This window comes from Rhinolophus ferrumequinum, chromosome 4, assembly GCF_004115265.2.
Source record: "Rhinolophus ferrumequinum isolate MPI-CBG mRhiFer1 chromosome 4, mRhiFer1_v1.p, whole genome shotgun sequence".
Classification (NCBI taxonomy): Eukaryota; Metazoa; Chordata; class Mammalia; order Chiroptera; family Rhinolophidae; genus Rhinolophus; species Rhinolophus ferrumequinum.
In genome coordinates, this window is record NC_046287.1 from 88,242,665 (window position 1) to 88,261,309 (window position 18,645).

The 18,645-nt window shown below is 36.5% G+C and overlaps 1 protein-coding gene across 5 annotated transcripts in view; it reads left to right on the forward strand.

Annotated features, from left to right (window-relative positions):
• The window catches only part of CAB39L (calcium binding protein 39 like), a 131,613-nt gene that overhangs the window by 97,053 nt on the left and 15,915 nt on the right, over positions 1-18,645 (forward strand). For all 5 annotated transcript variants that reach the window (XM_033105193.1, XM_033105194.1, XM_033105192.1 and 2 more), the window contains 3 exons: positions 7,937-8,105; positions 14,619-14,678; positions 17,724-17,789. In XM_033105193.1, the coding sequence (XP_032961084.1) occupies positions 7,937-8,105; positions 14,619-14,678; positions 17,724-17,789 (295 nt within the window). The remainder of the gene's footprint in view (positions 1-7,936; positions 8,106-14,618; positions 14,679-17,723; positions 17,790-18,645) is intronic.

The following is an 18,645-nucleotide window of genomic DNA, read 5'->3' on the forward strand; positions in this document are numbered from 1 at the left end:
AAAGCTACTTTATTATAGAGATTTCTATTCTAAGACTTCATTTTTGTATAATTATAGCACACAATGGAAAAATAAGAGTTGTTTACTTCAAGCAAACTCACTCAAATCTGATTCATTAGGAAAGTTTTATAAAATATCTTTCTATTTCTTCTGAAAAGTCAGTATTTAGTTTAGTTTGTAAGGCTAAAACTGCTTTTTTTACGTTTATTTAATAAGTTCATTTATTAAGGGCCTACAATAATAATATTGATGATAATAGTAATAGTGACAGTAGTAGTTAACATATTACTTACTATATGAGAGGCCTTGCTTTGTATTTATATAATAGTGCTGTAGTTATTGTTGTTGTTGTTATTATTATTATTATTATTTCCATTTTATAGATGAGGACACTGCAGCCAAGAGAGGTTAACTAACTTATCCAAAGGCACCTAGGTAGTATGATTTAAACCCAGGTAGTCTGGCTCCAGAGTCTGTGCTCTCAGAACTGCACTGTACAGCTTTCCAGTCCTCAAGCACTAAGAATCTACAATGAGAAGAGACAATTCATTACAACTCACTGTTGTTACTGGTGAAGTATATTCTAGGGGAGCACAGATGAAAGAGCCATGATCTCTGCCTGGGAAGTAAAAAATGAAACAGATCTTAAAGTGGAAAACTGCCAAATAGGTACAAAGCATGAAAGGATTGGGGACCTCCCATGCAAAGGTACAGAGGCATCAAAAAGTACAGTGTGTTTGGAAGATGACAATTCTGGTGTGGCTGGAGCCCACCGTGAATGGGGGAGAAGTTTGGGAGAGTGGAGCTGGAAAGGCTGAGATCAGATTATGAAGAGCCATCCATGCCATACCAAGGAGTCTGAATGCCATTCTCTAGGCAACATGGAACCATCATCCAGGGACTAGACACGATCAGTTGTAGTAGCAATGGAGAAAGTGGCTTGGAGGGTGGGGGAGCTGAGATTCCAGCCTGGAATAGTCCAAGCAAGGGATAAATAGGACCAGAACTTTTGCGGTGATGTTGGGAATGAAGAGAGCTGATATTTTTTAAACATCTCCATTTTTTTCTGGTTCAAAGTAATACATGTTTATTATTTAAAACTTCAAACCTTTTAGAAATGTAATATAGAAAGGGAATGCATGCCGTATGCCTCTCAAAGAAACCATTTTCAACAATTTGGTGATGACTCCTCTCTGATTTTTATTCTCTATTATAATGATTCTTCTTCTTTTATGTTTTAACCCAAACTTGAAACCCATTCCTTCGTATCCTGTTTTGTAGATACCATTTATTGAGTGCTTGCTACGTGCCAGTATTGCATTCAGTGTCTTTAGTTATGTTATTTTTATTTAATCCTTCTAATAATACTGAGGCCTAGGTATTATCCTTACCATTTTACAGATGAGGAAATTGAAACTTAGAGAGACTAAGGCTATTGCTTAAGGTTATACAGCTAATAAGTGACAGAGCCAAATTTTCAATCCAGATCTGTTTATAAATCCTGTCTTTTACTATTAATATAACTTTAATAAGATTTAAGGACTGGTTAGCTGTGAAGGGAGAGGGAATCATAGAAGACCCCGAGGACAAGGTAGGTAACAAGAAGCCCTAAATGGAACAGTTGCACCAGTCAACTTTACTTGTCACCATTTTCTATTTTAGCTTGAAATGCTAGAGAAATTAGCCCTTTGTTTAAAGGTCAGCATTTTTACTGCACGATCTCTTATAATGTTGTTTAAAAACTTAGGACATAACTTCATTGGTGCATTTATTTATACACCAACCATGATGTTATTTAGGGATATGATAGTAACATGTTAATATTCAACCTAAGTCTAACCATAAAGAATGTAAGACAGAAAGAAATTGATAATTGTCCATCAAAGAGAACCATCTGGATATGGGATATAAACCATGGCATAAAGGATTTGGAGCCCAAATTTTGTGAAAAGACTGTAAGTGAAGACTTACTCAAAATGAACGTTTCTCCTGGCCCAGTTGAGTGACATTCCAGGGTACTGAGAGAATTTGAGGAGGTCACTAAACTCCTCTTGGTGATCCACAAAGAATCAGGACCAGGGGAGGATGTTCCAGAGTCTAATACTAAAATCATAAATTTCTCCCAATAATCCTATTTTTTAAAGTTTTATTACAACAATTTTCAATCATATACATAAGTAGCAGGTACAAAGAAACCCCATGTACCCATCACTCAGCCTTAACAACCATCGATATTTTTGTGTCTATTTCCTCTATCTCCTCAACATCTCTCCCTGCTATTTTTTTGGCTGGAGTATTTTAAAGCCTCGTGTAATATCATCATATCAATCCTAAACACTTCAATATACATCTCAAAAATAAAAAGATAATATTTACATAACCACAATAGAAAGATTACACTTAAAAATTGTCAATAATTCTTTAATAACCAATATCTAGTCTATATTCAAATTTCCTTGATTGTCCCCCCGAAAATATTTCTATAGTTGGTTTGTTCAAACAAGGATCCTAACAAGGTCCACTTACTGTATTTGGCTGTATTGTCACTTAAGTCTTTTCATTTAGAATAGTACCCTCCTTTTTATGCCTTTGACTTGTTGAAAAACTGAGTCACTTATTTTACAGAATTTCCTCCATTCTGGGTTTGTCAAGTTGCTTCCTAATGGTGTCATTTAACTTGTTCCATCATCCCCTACATTTCTAGACTGGAGATTATATTTAAAGGCTTGATTAGATTCAGATTTTATTTTATTTTTGGCAGTTACATTTTGTAAGTGGTTCTGTATAATTCATATTTCCTCACATCTGGAGACATATATTTAGTAGAGCTAAGGTTGAACAATGGGTTCAGAGTGACAACCTAATCCATTATAAAGTACCCTATCAACCTTACACTTAATTGGTTTGCCATTCATTGAAGAACATTCCCTGATTCAGTCATTTCATTCGGGGTTACACAAAGATGATATTCTAATTCTAGCATTTCTTGTGTATTTATTGACTAGAGTAGTTTTATAGACAATAACTTTCCTTCATCCACCTCAACAATTTAATTTTCCTTCAGTTACCAATTTAGAGAATAGTAAGTTGTTACCCTGGGAACTTACCCTGGTGTCCAGTGAGTTTCGTATCTCCCCCGCTCCATCCCCACATCCCCAACTTCTCTCCCCCTCCTTCCCCCACCCCTGCCACTCACTCTGTCTCTTTAGTATCATTATGAACTAGTGTACTTAATGTGTTAATGGTTTTTCATACGTCTTATATTTTACGTACTTTTTTTTGATGCTCAGTTGTCCATCCATGTCCCCTTCAAGTTGACCTATGTCCTTTTTATATCACTACCATTAGTTTGTGAGCGTTTCCTTGCTTTCTGGCACAAGATGTGCCGGTCCATCTTGTACATTTCCTAACACAGACCTGGAATCAGCCACATCTACTTATGACCTTTGTTCCTTTTAGTGAGGAATGGTTCTTAGAGACGATAATCTAGATGTTAGGGATGCTCATTGATATTGGATTGTTATTGCTTCTAGGCCTTTTCAGTGGACAGAATTATTTCATTACTTTTAAAGTAAGCAAATATTTCTACATTAGAAGCAAAACTTTTTGACTATATTGAGGAAGTCAAGTGTTTGTTGAATGACATTTTATAAAACTTTTCCAAATACTGCCTGATGTTGTTTGCTTCCAGTAATAACAGAAGTCTGGTTTTCCTTACATAATACGTTCTTAAGTTGAGATATTATTGCACAATATCTTTTTTCTAACCATTTTCTGCGTAATGTTTACTGTAGCTCACTGCTAGATAAAACAATTGCTCTTGCATTTGGCTTTCATTAAATTTGAAAGGGATTCTTATATGCTGTCATTTGAATAGGCATGCATATATAGTAGTGTGCCTTCTCTACAATAACACAGTTGTTTATAGTACACAATATATAACCCAAACTACAAATTAGGAAAAAAGATAAGATTCAGTTCTATAAAATAGTGATTCAGCATTCATTGGATTAACCTTTGTTGGCGACCTGCCATAAGTTAGTTAGTGTGGAGAACCCAGTGATTTCTCATGATTTCTGCCCTCGGGAACCTTATCCATAAATAGAATAGAATAAATGAGATAAATATTTATTCTTTACCAAACCTAATGATATTGTTATTGGGATTTGAAACTTAAAATAGGCTTAACATATGGAGTGCTTCTTTATATAATAGGCAATAAACTATCAAAAGCCAACATCCTAGAGGGTAGTCAGAATGAAATGATATATGTGTATTACAGATCCCTTAAAGAATAGGGAGGAAAATTAGGAATTTCCCTGTATATATATATATTAATGTATTACTAACTTGAAGAAGTTTCCATCTCAGAGAATGACGCTTCCACTCTTGGGAACAAGTTACTGGGGTGGAATGACAAGTGTTTGACGCAGAGAAGTATTTTTTTTTTTTATGTTTTCTTGGTTCTCAAGATGGTTCTCAACCTCACAGATGGTTCCAATAAACTTCGCCAAATGAAGAGAAAAAGAGAACTAATTATACACAGAAGTTGGAGTAAAAAAAACTTTTTATAGATAGTCTCAGTTTGGAATTTGAATTAAGAAATGAGAAAATGTTGGCTACAGATCATACAGATTTTTGTATAAGCCAAAGTTTGAGGACTCATTAGAGTCCTCTGGGATCAAGAATTTTACTCAGTTTGAAACTCATTAAATTCATTATATGTCTACTTTATGAAAAACATCATGCTAGGCATTCTTGGAGATTGCAGTGGGGATGGGGGAAGGTAATAAGATATAGACACTATAAGGAGATATGGGGTAAAGGAGGAGAGGGGAAGATAACAAGATAAGTAAAACCTATCCCCAGCAATGAAGTTGTTTGTAATGAGGTGAAGAAAACAGATTTATTTATAACAAGTTGATTGTGATGTATCATAACACAGAATGAAAAAAATACTGTTTAAGTGGAATTACAGACAAGCTGTAAGAATGTGAAGGAGGTAGAGAATCATCCTGAATGATGGGTGATCAGGAAAGACTTAAAGGAGGAGTTGGCATTTGAATTAAGCCTTGAAAGATGAGCAAGAATAATACAGGTGGAAACGTAAGGTGCAGGGCATGCCAGGTTGAGAGAATGGCATACTCCAAAGAGTTAGGGAATGTGATGGGAGATGAAATTGAAAAGTTGAGTTTAGGGCTAAATTATGAAAGTCAGTAAATATCTTACTAGTAATTCTGGATTTTAATCGTCTCTCCCTTAGTTTCTTTCTCTAAGCCAACAGTCTTTATGTCCTCTTCAGTCCTCTCTGAATAAATGACAATGTTTTTCTCCTTCACATTTCAGAAAATATACCTCTCTTTATAACAACTTTAATATTTCCCCACCTACAAGTCTTATCAAATTCTCCTGATAAGAGCAATTTCTAACACTATATATGGGCATTTTTTATTGTCTTCAAATAATCATGCCTTTCTGAATATATTAGTGTTTAATGTTAGTATGAGTTATTCAAGGAATATTGAAATGATATTTATAAGTATTATTCAACATAAAACAAGACAAAAATGAATAAATGCCACCGTGGTTTAATGAATTCTTTCAAATAGCCTTGTTTGCCATTTCCCCTACTGTATCTGTAAATTTGATTTTATAAACTAAATTAGCCTATTTCTTAAATTATGGAAAAGAAATTTTATTCTTGAATCTGAATTTCATGTAAATACAGAGGGTGCCAAAAAAATGCATACACATCTTAAGAAAGGAAAAACTGTATTAATTGTAATACTCAATATATACCGATAACATAAGATGAATACAAGTCACGTTTGACTTCTGCAATTACAAGAGGTGCTCAAAGTGGTTACCATCAGCGTCCAGACACATCTGATTATGGCGAACTACTGCTTGAGCATAGATAATGTCTCTTAAAATGTGTATACAATGTTTTGGAACCCCTGGTATCATCTGCTAAAGAATACTTCATTATTCTTGATTGTTCAACAAAATATTTTCACTTATATTTGGTGACTAGTATCTTGAAGTTTTGTGTAAGGGGGTTTGGTTTTCAAATGTTTGATTTTTCTCAACTATTCAGTGTCCTCATCAGTTCAATTCTCACTTATTTGGTTCTCATCATTTAGTGGACTTTCTTGCTTTTTAAAATATTTTTATCAGAATTTTCTAACTTGCAAAATTCATGGCACATTTGAATTCATAGGTCCTTTATTAATCATTTTTCCTATTCTCAATATTATAAGAGCACTTTTTCCCAAGAATTGAGATATTTAAAGTTATTTTTTTCCAATAGGCTTTGTACTAGAGCCATTAAAACTAGTATTGTATTCAACTGAAATGTTAAATAATATAAGATTTTTCTTTACACTATACTCTACTCAATTCCTAGTCTTTTACAACTATATCGATTTTTGTTCTATTCCAATATTTACCACACAATTGTAATTGTATCATTTCAATACTGGGCATGTCTTACTTGAGCTAAATATTATTCATTTTCTTGAAACTTTATCATACACTGCAATGTAACTCAAACCTAGATTTATTTCAATGTTGAATTTGACACTCGAAAGATTGTTATTAAGTGAGAAATGGAACAGATGTAGTATGTCAGTCCTGAACTCTTTCCTACAGTAGACATTGTGTTTTTCTAGTACAGTTTTTGCTGTGAGCTGTAATTCCACTTCATGATTTCAGTGAATCAGTCAATTCACGGCTATTAATTCTTGGTCATCTATTATATGCAAATCATGTATATGTATATCTATCCCTTATCTTTTTTCTGAATTCACATTGGTATATTCTACTGCCAAGGAGATATCTCTACTTAGATGTCATTCATCTCAAAGTTAACATGATCGAAAACAATCTCTTAATTTCTTAATTTCTAACCTGTTTTTCAACTAGTTTATTCATCTTGATAAGAGGCACCACCATCTACCCAATTATATTCAAGCCAAAAACATAGGAATCATTCTTCAATCCTCAAATTTCCCTCAACCCACATTTATTCCCCACCCTGACCTGGCTGCAACATCAGCAAGTCCTGTTGACTCTCCCTCCAAACAACAGGACACATCTGCCCACAGTCCAGGGTTGTTCTACTACCACCCCAGTCCACCAGCATCTCTAGCTGGGCTTCGCTCCTCCTCCCACCTTGTCTCCCTGCTTCCACTCTAGCTCCCCAAGCCATTCTCTGTGTTTTACAATAGATTCTCCACAGATAGCCAGAGTGATCTTTTGAAAGCATACATTAGGCCATGTTAATTACTTACTTTAAACTCTCCAAAGGCTTCCTACTACACTTAAAAACCAAATGCCTTACCTTAGCTTACAGAGCTGTACGCGATCTGGCACCTGCCCTTCTCTCCACTCCTGCTTCGTTTCACACCACTCACTACTCTCCCCACTGCATTCCTAGGAGACGCCTCCCTTCTTCTCTAACTCACCAAGCTGGTTCTTGCCTTGGGGTCTTTGCACAGTTAGTTCCTTTTGCTCGGAACGCTTTGCCCATTCCCTGACCCCTCAATCTAAAGTAAAATAAACTAAGTCATAGTCACACTCTGTAATATACCTATTTTATTGTCATCAGTTTCCTCGCACTTCTCAGAATAGGAAATTGTCTTTTCGTTGTTTGTAGCCTGCCTATTCCCCCACCAGACATACTCTCACTAAAATATGAACATGAGGAAGCCAGTGTCCTTGTCACGCTTACTGTCGTATCCCCAGCATCTGGAATAGTACCAGACACATCAGAGATACTCACTGGGTATTGAATGAGGGGTGTGTGAATGAACTATGACAAATGGCATCTCTTCTTTCATTAATAGCAGTATTGAAACGATTCTTTTGACACCATTAATATTATTTTGTTAATAGGATAACAGAGTTCTCTATTTATCTCTTGTTTATCCTTTAGATATGAAGCCCCACAGATTGCCTTACGTTGTGGAATTATGTTGAGAGAATGTATTCGACATGAACCACTTGCCAAAATCATCCTCTTTTCTAACCAATTCAGAGATTTCTTTAAGTATGTGGAATTGTCAACATTTGATATTGCTTCAGATGCTTTTGCTACTTTTAAGGTAATTTTTCTTTCCGAATCAGCTAGATCATTTAGTTTCAGCATTTAGTTAAAGTCAGTTGGCCTCTGAAGAGGCACTTTAATTTTAAAAACCAGAAAATTCTATTCCTTAGGCATGAGCCTAGCCAACTGTGTATGATGTCGATCATAACAGGCGTCAGTAAATAGAATCCAGTCTACTAGGCCAGTCTGGCACATTGTGGAAAAACAATTCAAAATATTTGTCACAAGCTCATGAGGAATGAATTCCAATACGTAAATGAAAAACGGAAATGTAGTACTCTGTGTATAGCATGCTTTTATTTATGTTAAAAACAAAGGGTATAAGCTTCCACTTAAGGTGCGTATGCACTGAATACCTCTGGAAGGATATGTGGGGAACAGTAACTGTGCTTCCCTCCAGGAAAGGAACTGGGTAGTAAAGGGAAGTGGAGAATTACATCTTTGAATATGAAGGACATCACATTATTTTATCAGCGTAATTTTAAATTTCCACATGTAAAACAAAATACTAATAAATTATATTGTAGCTTTTTTCATAATCATATATTCTTATAAACTTTTTGTCTACTTTGTTATTATATGAGTTAAGTTTAATCTAACTTGATTTTTAAATTACATAAAATTTTAATTGTGGTAAAATACACATAACATAAAATTACCATCTTAACCATTGTTTAGAGTATAGTTCAGTTATGTTAGGGATATTTATATTGTCATATAATCAGTCTCTATTAAACAACTCTCCATTTCCCTCTCCCCCCAGCCCTTTGCAACCGCTTTCTACTTTCTATTTCTATGAATTCAACCATCAAAAACACGTTCAGAGAGCATGTTAGAAAATAGTGTAGCTAATTTGCAAACTAAAATACTAGCATTCATACATCCAATGAATGATGTTCCCTTCAAGGTTTCTATTTTAGAAAACCATGTACTTATTCTTATGATACTGCCATTGTTTAATATATTTGGAAACTTGTATGTTTGTGGCAAATTCATTTTTCAATAATGGCAAATCTTTATCCTTTGAGGGCAGGTAAAAGTTTTGGAAATAGTGAAGAGCTATTTAACATCCAGGTTAGTGGATAAAGTGGGCAGTCAAATTAGCTAAAACTTTTTTTGTTTGGTTTTAGTAATAATAAAATGAAATAAAATAAAATTTTATAAAATAAAAATAAATTTTAAAATAAGTAACGTAGAGACTGATTTTCTTCAGTGTCTATAAAATCGGCTCTGAAGGCCATTTTACGAGAGGTATGCCAAAAATATTTTAAGCTGATGATATAACAGCGTCATAAAAAAAAAAAGGTTTTCAAGTTTGTTATAAAATAGACAAGATTTGTTTAAATGTATATATTCAGATTTGTTTCTTTAAAAGCATTTCAACAATTTAGTTCTATTTACATAATTCCAAATTCACTTCTACTTTTTTAGGATATAAATATATACAGAGGGTGCCAAAAAAAGTACACACGTTTTAAGAAAGGAAAACTGTATTAAAATTGTAATACTCAACATATACCGATAACAAAAGATGAATACAAGTCACATTTGACTTCTGCAATTACAAGAGGTACTCAAAGTGGTTACCATCAGCGTCCAGACACTTCTGATTATGGCGAACTACTGCTTGAGCAACGTTGACAAGTGTCCACTTGTATACATTTTTTTGTCACTCCCGATATTTTACTTCATTGTAATCCATGTATGACTTTTATTTTTTATATGTTATAAATATTTCAACAATATTGACAACAATATTGACAATATTGACATATACTAATATTAATATATACTTTAATCTTATTACTGTATGTAAATGATTTGAAAGTTGACCTAGATGATAAATAGTTCTTTTTAATAGTTCCCCAGAGATAGGGAAAGGTGAAAGCAGTAGTTTGCAGTACTGAAAACTACGTATTATCTGTAGACTAGGAATTTACTCGGTCTGTTCTGAGAAAGTTCCTTAAATCTATGAAAAGGTATATGGTGTTTACCGGAAAATAAGACCTAACTGGAAAATAAGCCCTAGCATGATTTTTCAGGAAGACATCCCCTGAACATAAGCCCTAATGTGTCTTTTAGAGCCAAAATTAATATAAGATCCGGTCTTATTTTCGGGGAAACACTGTATTAGCTCACGTGGTGGTAGGAAGTGTGAGGGAGTGTCAGAGCAGAAAGACTCAAGAAAGGGCAGAGACCAGAGTGGAGCAGGAGGAAGGGGGATCTCAGGAGAAGAAGAAACCTGACAAATGGAAAGGGATGTAGTCGTGTCCACATGGAAGTAGGGCCTGCGGGCTGGGCTGTGAGAGGGGCTTCCTGGGACTAAGAAAAGAGAACACTGGTGAGTGGACTTGACCCTGAAGATAGCCTAGTTAAGGGATAGGCCAGGCTGAAAGCTGCCTGCGGCACAATCTATAAAGGGAACCAAGATATCTCCAGATACATAATGAGATGCGGAAAATTGAATTGACATGAACTGTCAGGGAGAATCCTATTTGAGGATGACACTTTACTGTGGTACTTCTGTTTTCACAACAGTGTGCAGTTTGGGGACCAGAGCTGAATTGCCCGAGACAGTAGAGCAAAGGAGCTGCAGTGCCTTTGTCCCTAAATGCTTGAGCCAAGTCTGAAATAAAATAACAACCAATCTAGAACTGGGGTTTCAAGGGAGGATGGTCACCAGCCTGCTCAGGTTTTCCACATGTCTCTATCCATCCTGCCTGCTCCCTAGATTCTCCCTGAGAAAACGGGGAGAGGAAGAGTCCATGCCTGGAAGTCTGGGATAGGTGGGAAAGGGAGGGGAAAGAAAGAGTAGGGGGAGTTAGGGAGCATGAAGAAAACAAAGATGTGAAGAAAGGAAGAAGAAAACTAGCAAGAACAGCAAAGAGGGAGGGGAAGGAAGGAAAAGAAAGGGAGCAAAGGGCTGGGGCCAGACTCTAAAGAGCGTTGGCTGGTGGTTGGAGGGAAGGGGTAGAGGGTGGGGGGGGGAGGGGCAGCAGACAGGACGTGTGCTCAGCGTGCTGTGAAACCCAGGAGCCTTTTCCATTTCACGGGCCACCATCTCACCGGGCAAAACAAAACTTGTGCAGTGGCTACGGATGAACCCCCCAAAAAGAGTATATCTAATATCTAGAGCCCATGGTGAGAGACACCTTAGTGCATCAGATATGAAGAAGGACATTTAACACAAAGGACGATTCCCTTTCTTTCTAGCAAAATGTCTGTGCCTAAACTACTAAGGAGATGTTTTCTATTAATAGATACTATAGTCCCATTTCCCCCCCCCCCCCGTTTCTATTTGATGACTCTTTGCTGTCATGGAAACAAGTTAGTTCTAAAAAAAAAAACTTAAGTAAGACTTGACTAATAATTATAAACATAGAACACATTTTAATGGAAAGAAAAGCAAGTACAGATTAATGTGTGTTTTTGAAAATTTCCCCAAAGATTTTCCAACATTAAATAGATTAAACTATACTTGGTAATGTCTTGCTGTCATATGTTCAGCCCAATTTAATTTTTAGCACCATGGTGAATCACAAAAATAAATTCTAATGTTTGGATTTGTATTTCAGCATACTTTCCATTGAACTTACATCCTTGAAAAATCACAATAACCAGAAAAGTTTTCTAGTATGCTAACAATATTAGAAATGCCAGTTTTCGATATTTTTTCAAAATACTATGGCTTAAATAATGTAATGATGACCTTAAGTTACTATTTTTTTTAAAGTAGCTGGTTTCAAGAGGTTTTGTTTGTTCTTTTTTTGGTTTGATTTTATATTGGTTTGGGCTTTTGTTTTTAACGACTTAGATGAAACTTTTTGTTTTAAGCTCCAAGATGACTGTTGCCCAGCTTAGTCATTAATGTTTTAACATTGTTAATTTATGTTTTTGTCATGGTATTGTCTACAAATTGTCCTTTCCCAAAAAAGATTCTTTCAACCACAATATCTTTCATCCCTCCTCCAAGAATCAACATGCTAGAGGTGGTTTGAATTCCATCTCTCTCCCACCTGACTAGCTTATGTCCTTGAGCAAGTTAGTTAACCTTTGAATTTCATTTTCCTCATCTGTGAGATGAAGAAAATAATTCCTGCTTTGTGGAGTTGTTATGGAGATTAGATGTAACGTGTGTAAAGTACTCGATACACTCCACCCCGTTTCTCACCAGCTGTGCACAATTCACTAAAATATCAATATCAGATTTTTTAAAGCATAATACTTAGACTATGCAAAACTTAGTCCTTCAAAACAGAATTGTTGGGAGGTGAGATGAAAGAGTATATACTATTTCAAATAATTTTTTAAATTTTAAATTCTTTAAAATTTGAACTTTATTTTTCTTTGCAATTTTCTGCTTTGTCCTTTTTGGGTAAAATTCTAGGTAGTTTTTTCCCACTCAGTTATATGCTCTATAATAATGCTGGAGTTGTACTGGGGCTGCCAAAAAAATGTATGCAAGTGGACACTTTGGTCAGGGTTGTTCAAGCAGTAGTTTGCCGTAATCAGAAGTGTCTGGACGCTGATGGTAACCACTTTGGGCACCTCTTGTAATTGCTGAGGTCAATCATGACTTGTATTCATCTTGTGTTATTGGTATATATTGAGTATTACAATTTTAATACAATTTTCATTTCTTAAAATGTGTATGCATTTATTTTGGCACCCTCTGTATTTGTCTGTGTATTATGTATCTGCATGTGTGTGTGTATAGCAGGTCCTTGAATAAGATCGTTTCATTCAATGTTGAATCATTTATTGACTATATCTGTCATATACAAGTGCTGGAGGAATTCTACCCTACCATGTTATATTTTTCTATTATTGAATTTCTAAAGTTATTTCAAGGTTTTTTTCCCGTTGGAATTTGGAGAAGCTGCTACACACCCAACTCCCTCCTGACTCTTTCTTTGGTGTAAAACGAGTGTGAATGGAAAGCATTCTTAGGCTGCACTCACTGGCACAGTGCTCTTTGCATTGCTCTGGCAGAGGGAGTGGGCCTCACATTTAGGCTGAGGACTGGTAGCAGGTGGAAACTCCCACGGGTGTGGCAACGCACAGTGTCTGCCACAGCCCAGGGAGACAGCCTCTTTCTCACCTGGGGTCGCTCAGAAAATCACTGATACTGGTGAGGAGCTTAGGGAAGGGAGTGTCTGAAAACTGGTATCCCAAATATCCACCTAGAAAAAGATTAGGGACCCCAAAGGATTCTGTGGAGTGAGCTTACTCTCTCAAGGGTCCCCTGATAGAGGAATAGTTTGAATTTTGACTTCAGACAGGCCAGAAATGAACCCCTATAGAGGGTATTCCCATTTTAAAATTCCAGTTCCAGAACAGTACTGAATGTTCTACTGGAAAAAAAGTCCCACATTTCCACTGATAGGCCCAAAGACCAATCAAGTTGTGACGATAAGTAATATGAAATGAAATTAATAGCCAGTCTCATTGTTTCTGAACTTGAAAATTATAGTGCCAAATGCTTTACATATTTTACTTCTTATTAAAACAGAAATAGGTAGGTTTTACCATTGTTGCTGCCTTCTCTTCTCTGTGAGGTTATGTGTGTGTCTTCCATATGCTTTTAGGAAGTTTTAATTAAATGTGTATTAACGTATAAGAATTTATTTTGGAAAATTTTTAAATTCTTGTTATGTTTTTAATTAAATTCTGCACAATATCTAGATAAGGTATTTAGTCTCTAAGCATATAAAAGAGATTAGGTAAGGCTTGTTTTCTTTCAACATTAAGGTGAAATAAGGATATGATTTAGGTGTGATTTGAAGAAAGTCAAACGTTCCTTTATGCTTTTGTCCAGTTTTCTGAGAGTTATGTCTGTAATAAGATCAGGCTGCTTGTCTTTGACTTTGAAAGGGTGCATTGTGCTACTCAGTAACTGCACAACACCTCACAGCCCATTAACCCTCGGTATCAGGACCATACCGAGACGGCCCTGTTAAATGTCATTCTTGTTCTTCCCAGTATCCTAGGCCCCTGTTTTAAAAGTGGTTAAGAAAACACACACACACACACACACACACACACACACACTAAAGGTTAAAGTCCTTGAAAATCTGTTAACTTGTGAGATATGGTTTTAGTTCATTCAGAATTCTTTTTGTAAAAATGATTAGTTATTAGTGACACTTTTAAAGATCATCGTAAACTTTATTTGAGTATTATATCATATGCACAATGTAGAGTTATGGTTTGAAGAAATATACTGTAAATTCATCTCTAAAATGCCATTTGTTTCAGTAATGAAATTACTTCTATAATCTAACAATGATATGAATTTAAAATAAAAACTCTGTTGTTTTGAACATGAAACAAACTTATATTTCACATCTTAAGCTAAGAATGGAAATAATTTTGTGATGTAAACAAAAATTTTCTTCTGAAACTTTTCTGTTTCAAATTAATAGACTTATTAAATCTTAGAAGGAAAAGACAAATTTGTAAAATTTGTTAGCTATAATAATGTTATTTCACTTGACTGTTCTTTCCCTAGGATTTACTAACCAGACATAAAGTGTTGGTGGCAGACTTCTTAGAACAGAATTATGACATTGTAAGTAAAAGTTATTTTTAAGTCTTTACCTCATTCTGTCTTTCTCTTCCTCCCTCCCTCTTAGATCTATAAGCCTTACTCCCATTTATGACCCACAATAGAAACCACTCATATACCCAGTTTGTCCACTATCTGGAAGCCACTTCATCAGGAAACTTGGTGTAAAATTGAGGATGGCAGGAGATAGGGTTTTCTCGTTTTTCACATCTCTTCCTGTTGTGCTCTGGCGCTCCAAGAAACAACGAGCACCTGCTCACTCTTGTCGTAAGAGCATCCACGCTGTCCTGCAGAGGCTGTAGGTGGGCTTTTCCAAATGGAAAAACACCCCACCCTTACTAAAGTAAATCATTTTACCTGGTCGATAATTAGTTTTACTTTCCAGTAGAAATACCAAAATACTACTTTCTTCCAACTCCCTTCTCTAGTGGTGAATCCAGCTCATCCTTTTGAGATTCTGCTGAAATGTGAGTCTTCTAGGAAGATTTCTGTAATCGCACCTCTACACACCCCTACACACACACACACACACACACACTCCCTCCCTCCCCACCCCTTTATCTCTCATTTTTCACATTGTGTGACTATGTTGTGTCCGTATCTTCCTGGCTGGTGCCTGAGTTCCCCCTAAGAGGCAGGAACCTTCTCTGTGGAACACAGGGGTTCAGAGTATAGCACAGACTTTAGAGTCTGCTTGTTTGGCTTCAATACCCAGCTCTGCCTCTTACTACTTGTGTGACCCTGGGCAACTTACAGTACCTACTGCAAAATAAAGATATTATTAGGTTGGTACAAAAGTAATTGCGGTTTAAAAGGTTAAAAATCATTGCAAAAACCGCAATTATTTTTGCACCAACCTAATAATACCTACCTCATTGGGTTGTAGTAGGAATTTGACAAGATTTAAAGTTTTTAGGATAATACCATGGTAAGTTCTCCCTATTAATTTTTATCATTATTGTTTGTATTCTTAATACCTAACTCAATGCCATACATTTGGTTGTGTTCAATGAATATTGAACGAACAGATCTATCCAAGAGCAGCTATGCTTTTGCTAAATATATAAGCAGTAGAAACAGCATGTTAAAGTAGAATATAGCAAAAAACTACAAGCAAAACTTTACAGGATTTGTTCCAGTGTTGGTTCAGATGCTCTAGACCAGTGTTGTTCGGTTGAAATATAATGCAAGCCACTCTGTAATCTAAACATTTCTAGTTAGCCACCAAAAAGATAAAGGGAAACGGATGGAATATCCTACCTAACAGTCACACCCAAATCACAGAAATTAAGCTATGTCTATTTTATTCATAAATCGTTTGCTAGTCTCCTTTTAAGATTAAGAATTCGCAATATAATCATGAAAATCAAAGTAATTTTCATATCCTAAAATTACCAAGAAATTAGTTGTCAGATCACTTGGAGTACTTTGATCTAAGTGTAAAACATGAAGGGAGAAGAATTCTTATTGCCAGAGAGGCATCCAAAAGCTTTAAGACTAAAATAAAATGCATATTTTTGAATCTAGGAAATGAACTGTTATTATAGTTTGGTTGTTCAGTAACTATAGATGTTAGATGGGATGTTCAAGAAAGACTCAGTAGATGTTACATGTATAATAACTGAAAATAAAAGAAGGCTAAGATGTGGTGTCATCCGCTAATCTTCTCTGTAGAAGGAGTGAGGTAAGTTTATTGTGCAATAATAATGCTTTGGCATCAGGGATAACACACAGCAGTTTGAGAGACCATACCCTCGTTCTCTTTGATCCCTTGTTTATCTAAGTGTGTCTTTGTGTCTGTTGTCACTTCTTGTGTGGTTTAGTGGTTTCACACACCCTGAGCCAGCTGCGCTGACCTGAACACTAGGTCTGAGAACTCATCCTCCCTCAAACATTTCATACTTCTGGAGTTTCCTATATTTTAGCAATAAACCATGAAACTGGAGCACATGATATATGACTCTACAATAATGAAACTGGCAGCTGGGGAAGTCAAATCATACCTTATGCATGTATTTGCATTTTATAGTTACCACGAAAACGTACCACAAAATTCGTCTGATAAATTTAGTGACCTATAAATAAGATCCTCCTTGTATTTCACGGCAATTAGAATAAATAGTATGTCCTTCTTTGAGAAGAGCGTGGTTACTGTGACTTTAATGGGAGCTACACGTTTCTGTTTTCACTTGTCACTTTCTCAGTTCTCTACGGGTGACTGTCATCCGTGTGCACCGCTCGGCCTCGTTGCACACGGGCACACAGACCTTGCACTTGGCCTTCGAGAGGCGATGGCTATTTCCCACCCTCCTCAGCCCCTGAGCATGTAGCTTTTGTTTCTGTGCTGGGCCTGCTCCTTCCACCTTCCTGACCTCTGAGAGTGTCCACGCGTGGTGGCAGGTTGATGCTGAGCTTCCCCAGCCGCTGGCACTCTGAGTTGTAGTGAAGGACCTAAGTGATGATGGACGACACGTTAGAAAATAGGGGCCCCAAGCACCAGTGGCCCCCAGCTTCTGGGGAGAGGAGAAGTGCTCCAGTGGGGCCAGCTGGGATTCGGATGGCCGTCGTGCAGCAATAGGAGCCCTATTCCTCTACCTGTTCATGCTATAAATTTGGCAGTTTGATTCTTTATGAGTTGCCAGGTGAAATGTACTTAATCTTTTCTCAAATTATTCATAGGTTAATAGCAACCAGCCAGGCTACATAAACAGATTTCTTTAAAATGTTTTACTCATAATGATTTGTTGTGAGTACTCAATTACTCCGTTTTTCTGCTCTATTTCTAATTTGCAGAACTAAAATAAAGTAGAGAAGCATGTCACTTGAGTCATGATGTCCCCCAGTGTCTGTGTATAAATGACCACAGTAAAAAGGGAAGCCTCCCTGGGGACGGTGGCCCTGCTGAGGTTTAAGCGCAGAGAGGGGACGCATAGCAGCTGGGCTGCGTGCCAGGGTTGGGGTTGACTTCTGAAGCAAGACAGCAAGCAAACATAACGCAGAGAAATCACGGCTGGTTTTACAGTCTAATATTTATTTTCTTTCTATTAGATTTTTGAAGACTATGAGAAATTGCTTCAGTCTGAGAATTACGTGACTAAGAGACAATCTTTAAAGGTAATAGCAAATTTACGTTCAAGTCTCCGTAAGTTGATATCTTGTTAATAAATGATTGGTCTCTTCCTAAACAAGTAAATACCGAAAATTTTAAGTATCCTTTTTTCTATAACTTAAAAAATGTTTTGTTACGACTATACTTTGTAGCCAAACAATGTAAGTGTCCTGCCTCAAATACTTTTTAGAAATAACAATGTAAATAATAAGTACATGCTAAGTGTCCAGAAAGGTGTGTGTGTGTGTGTGTGTGTGTGTGTGTGTGTGTGTGTGTGTAACCAAACAGCATTGGCAGTTTTAGATTATATCTCCCATGAAACGCCTGTGAAAATACCGCTCTCTCATCAGACTGGAAGCCGGCAGGGAAAGGGCACATCTGTCTGTGAGGGACCTTCCCTCCCTCAGTGCAAAGGTGCCCGGAAGCAGCCGTTTGGCCAACAAGAGGAGGGGCAGCTCCCGGGGGAGTGGGACGTTGGCTAGAGTTGCATCTCTCCCCTTCAGATCCTACTCCGATAGTCAAAAGAATGTTTCGGGCAGATAATAATTGGCTCTTTTTGGTCAAGCAACGTGTATGATGTTTGAGCTTATGAGATAGATCACTCATCTTATTTTTACATGTTGCAGTGATGACGTCCATAGAACAATGCATCTGTTTCTAAATATTGGATACAGTTTTAAGCTACAGCAATAAATTAAATCTATTTGTACCACATTTTTGTAAATTCATTTTACCCGTGATTTTGCACTGGCCATGACTCTTTCCCTGTATTTGTGCCCTCACTGCTCCAACTTTACCCTTTGATGAAGAGGTCAGTGTACTATTTTCAGCCAGTCATTCAGCACTCTTTATTGAGTTTCC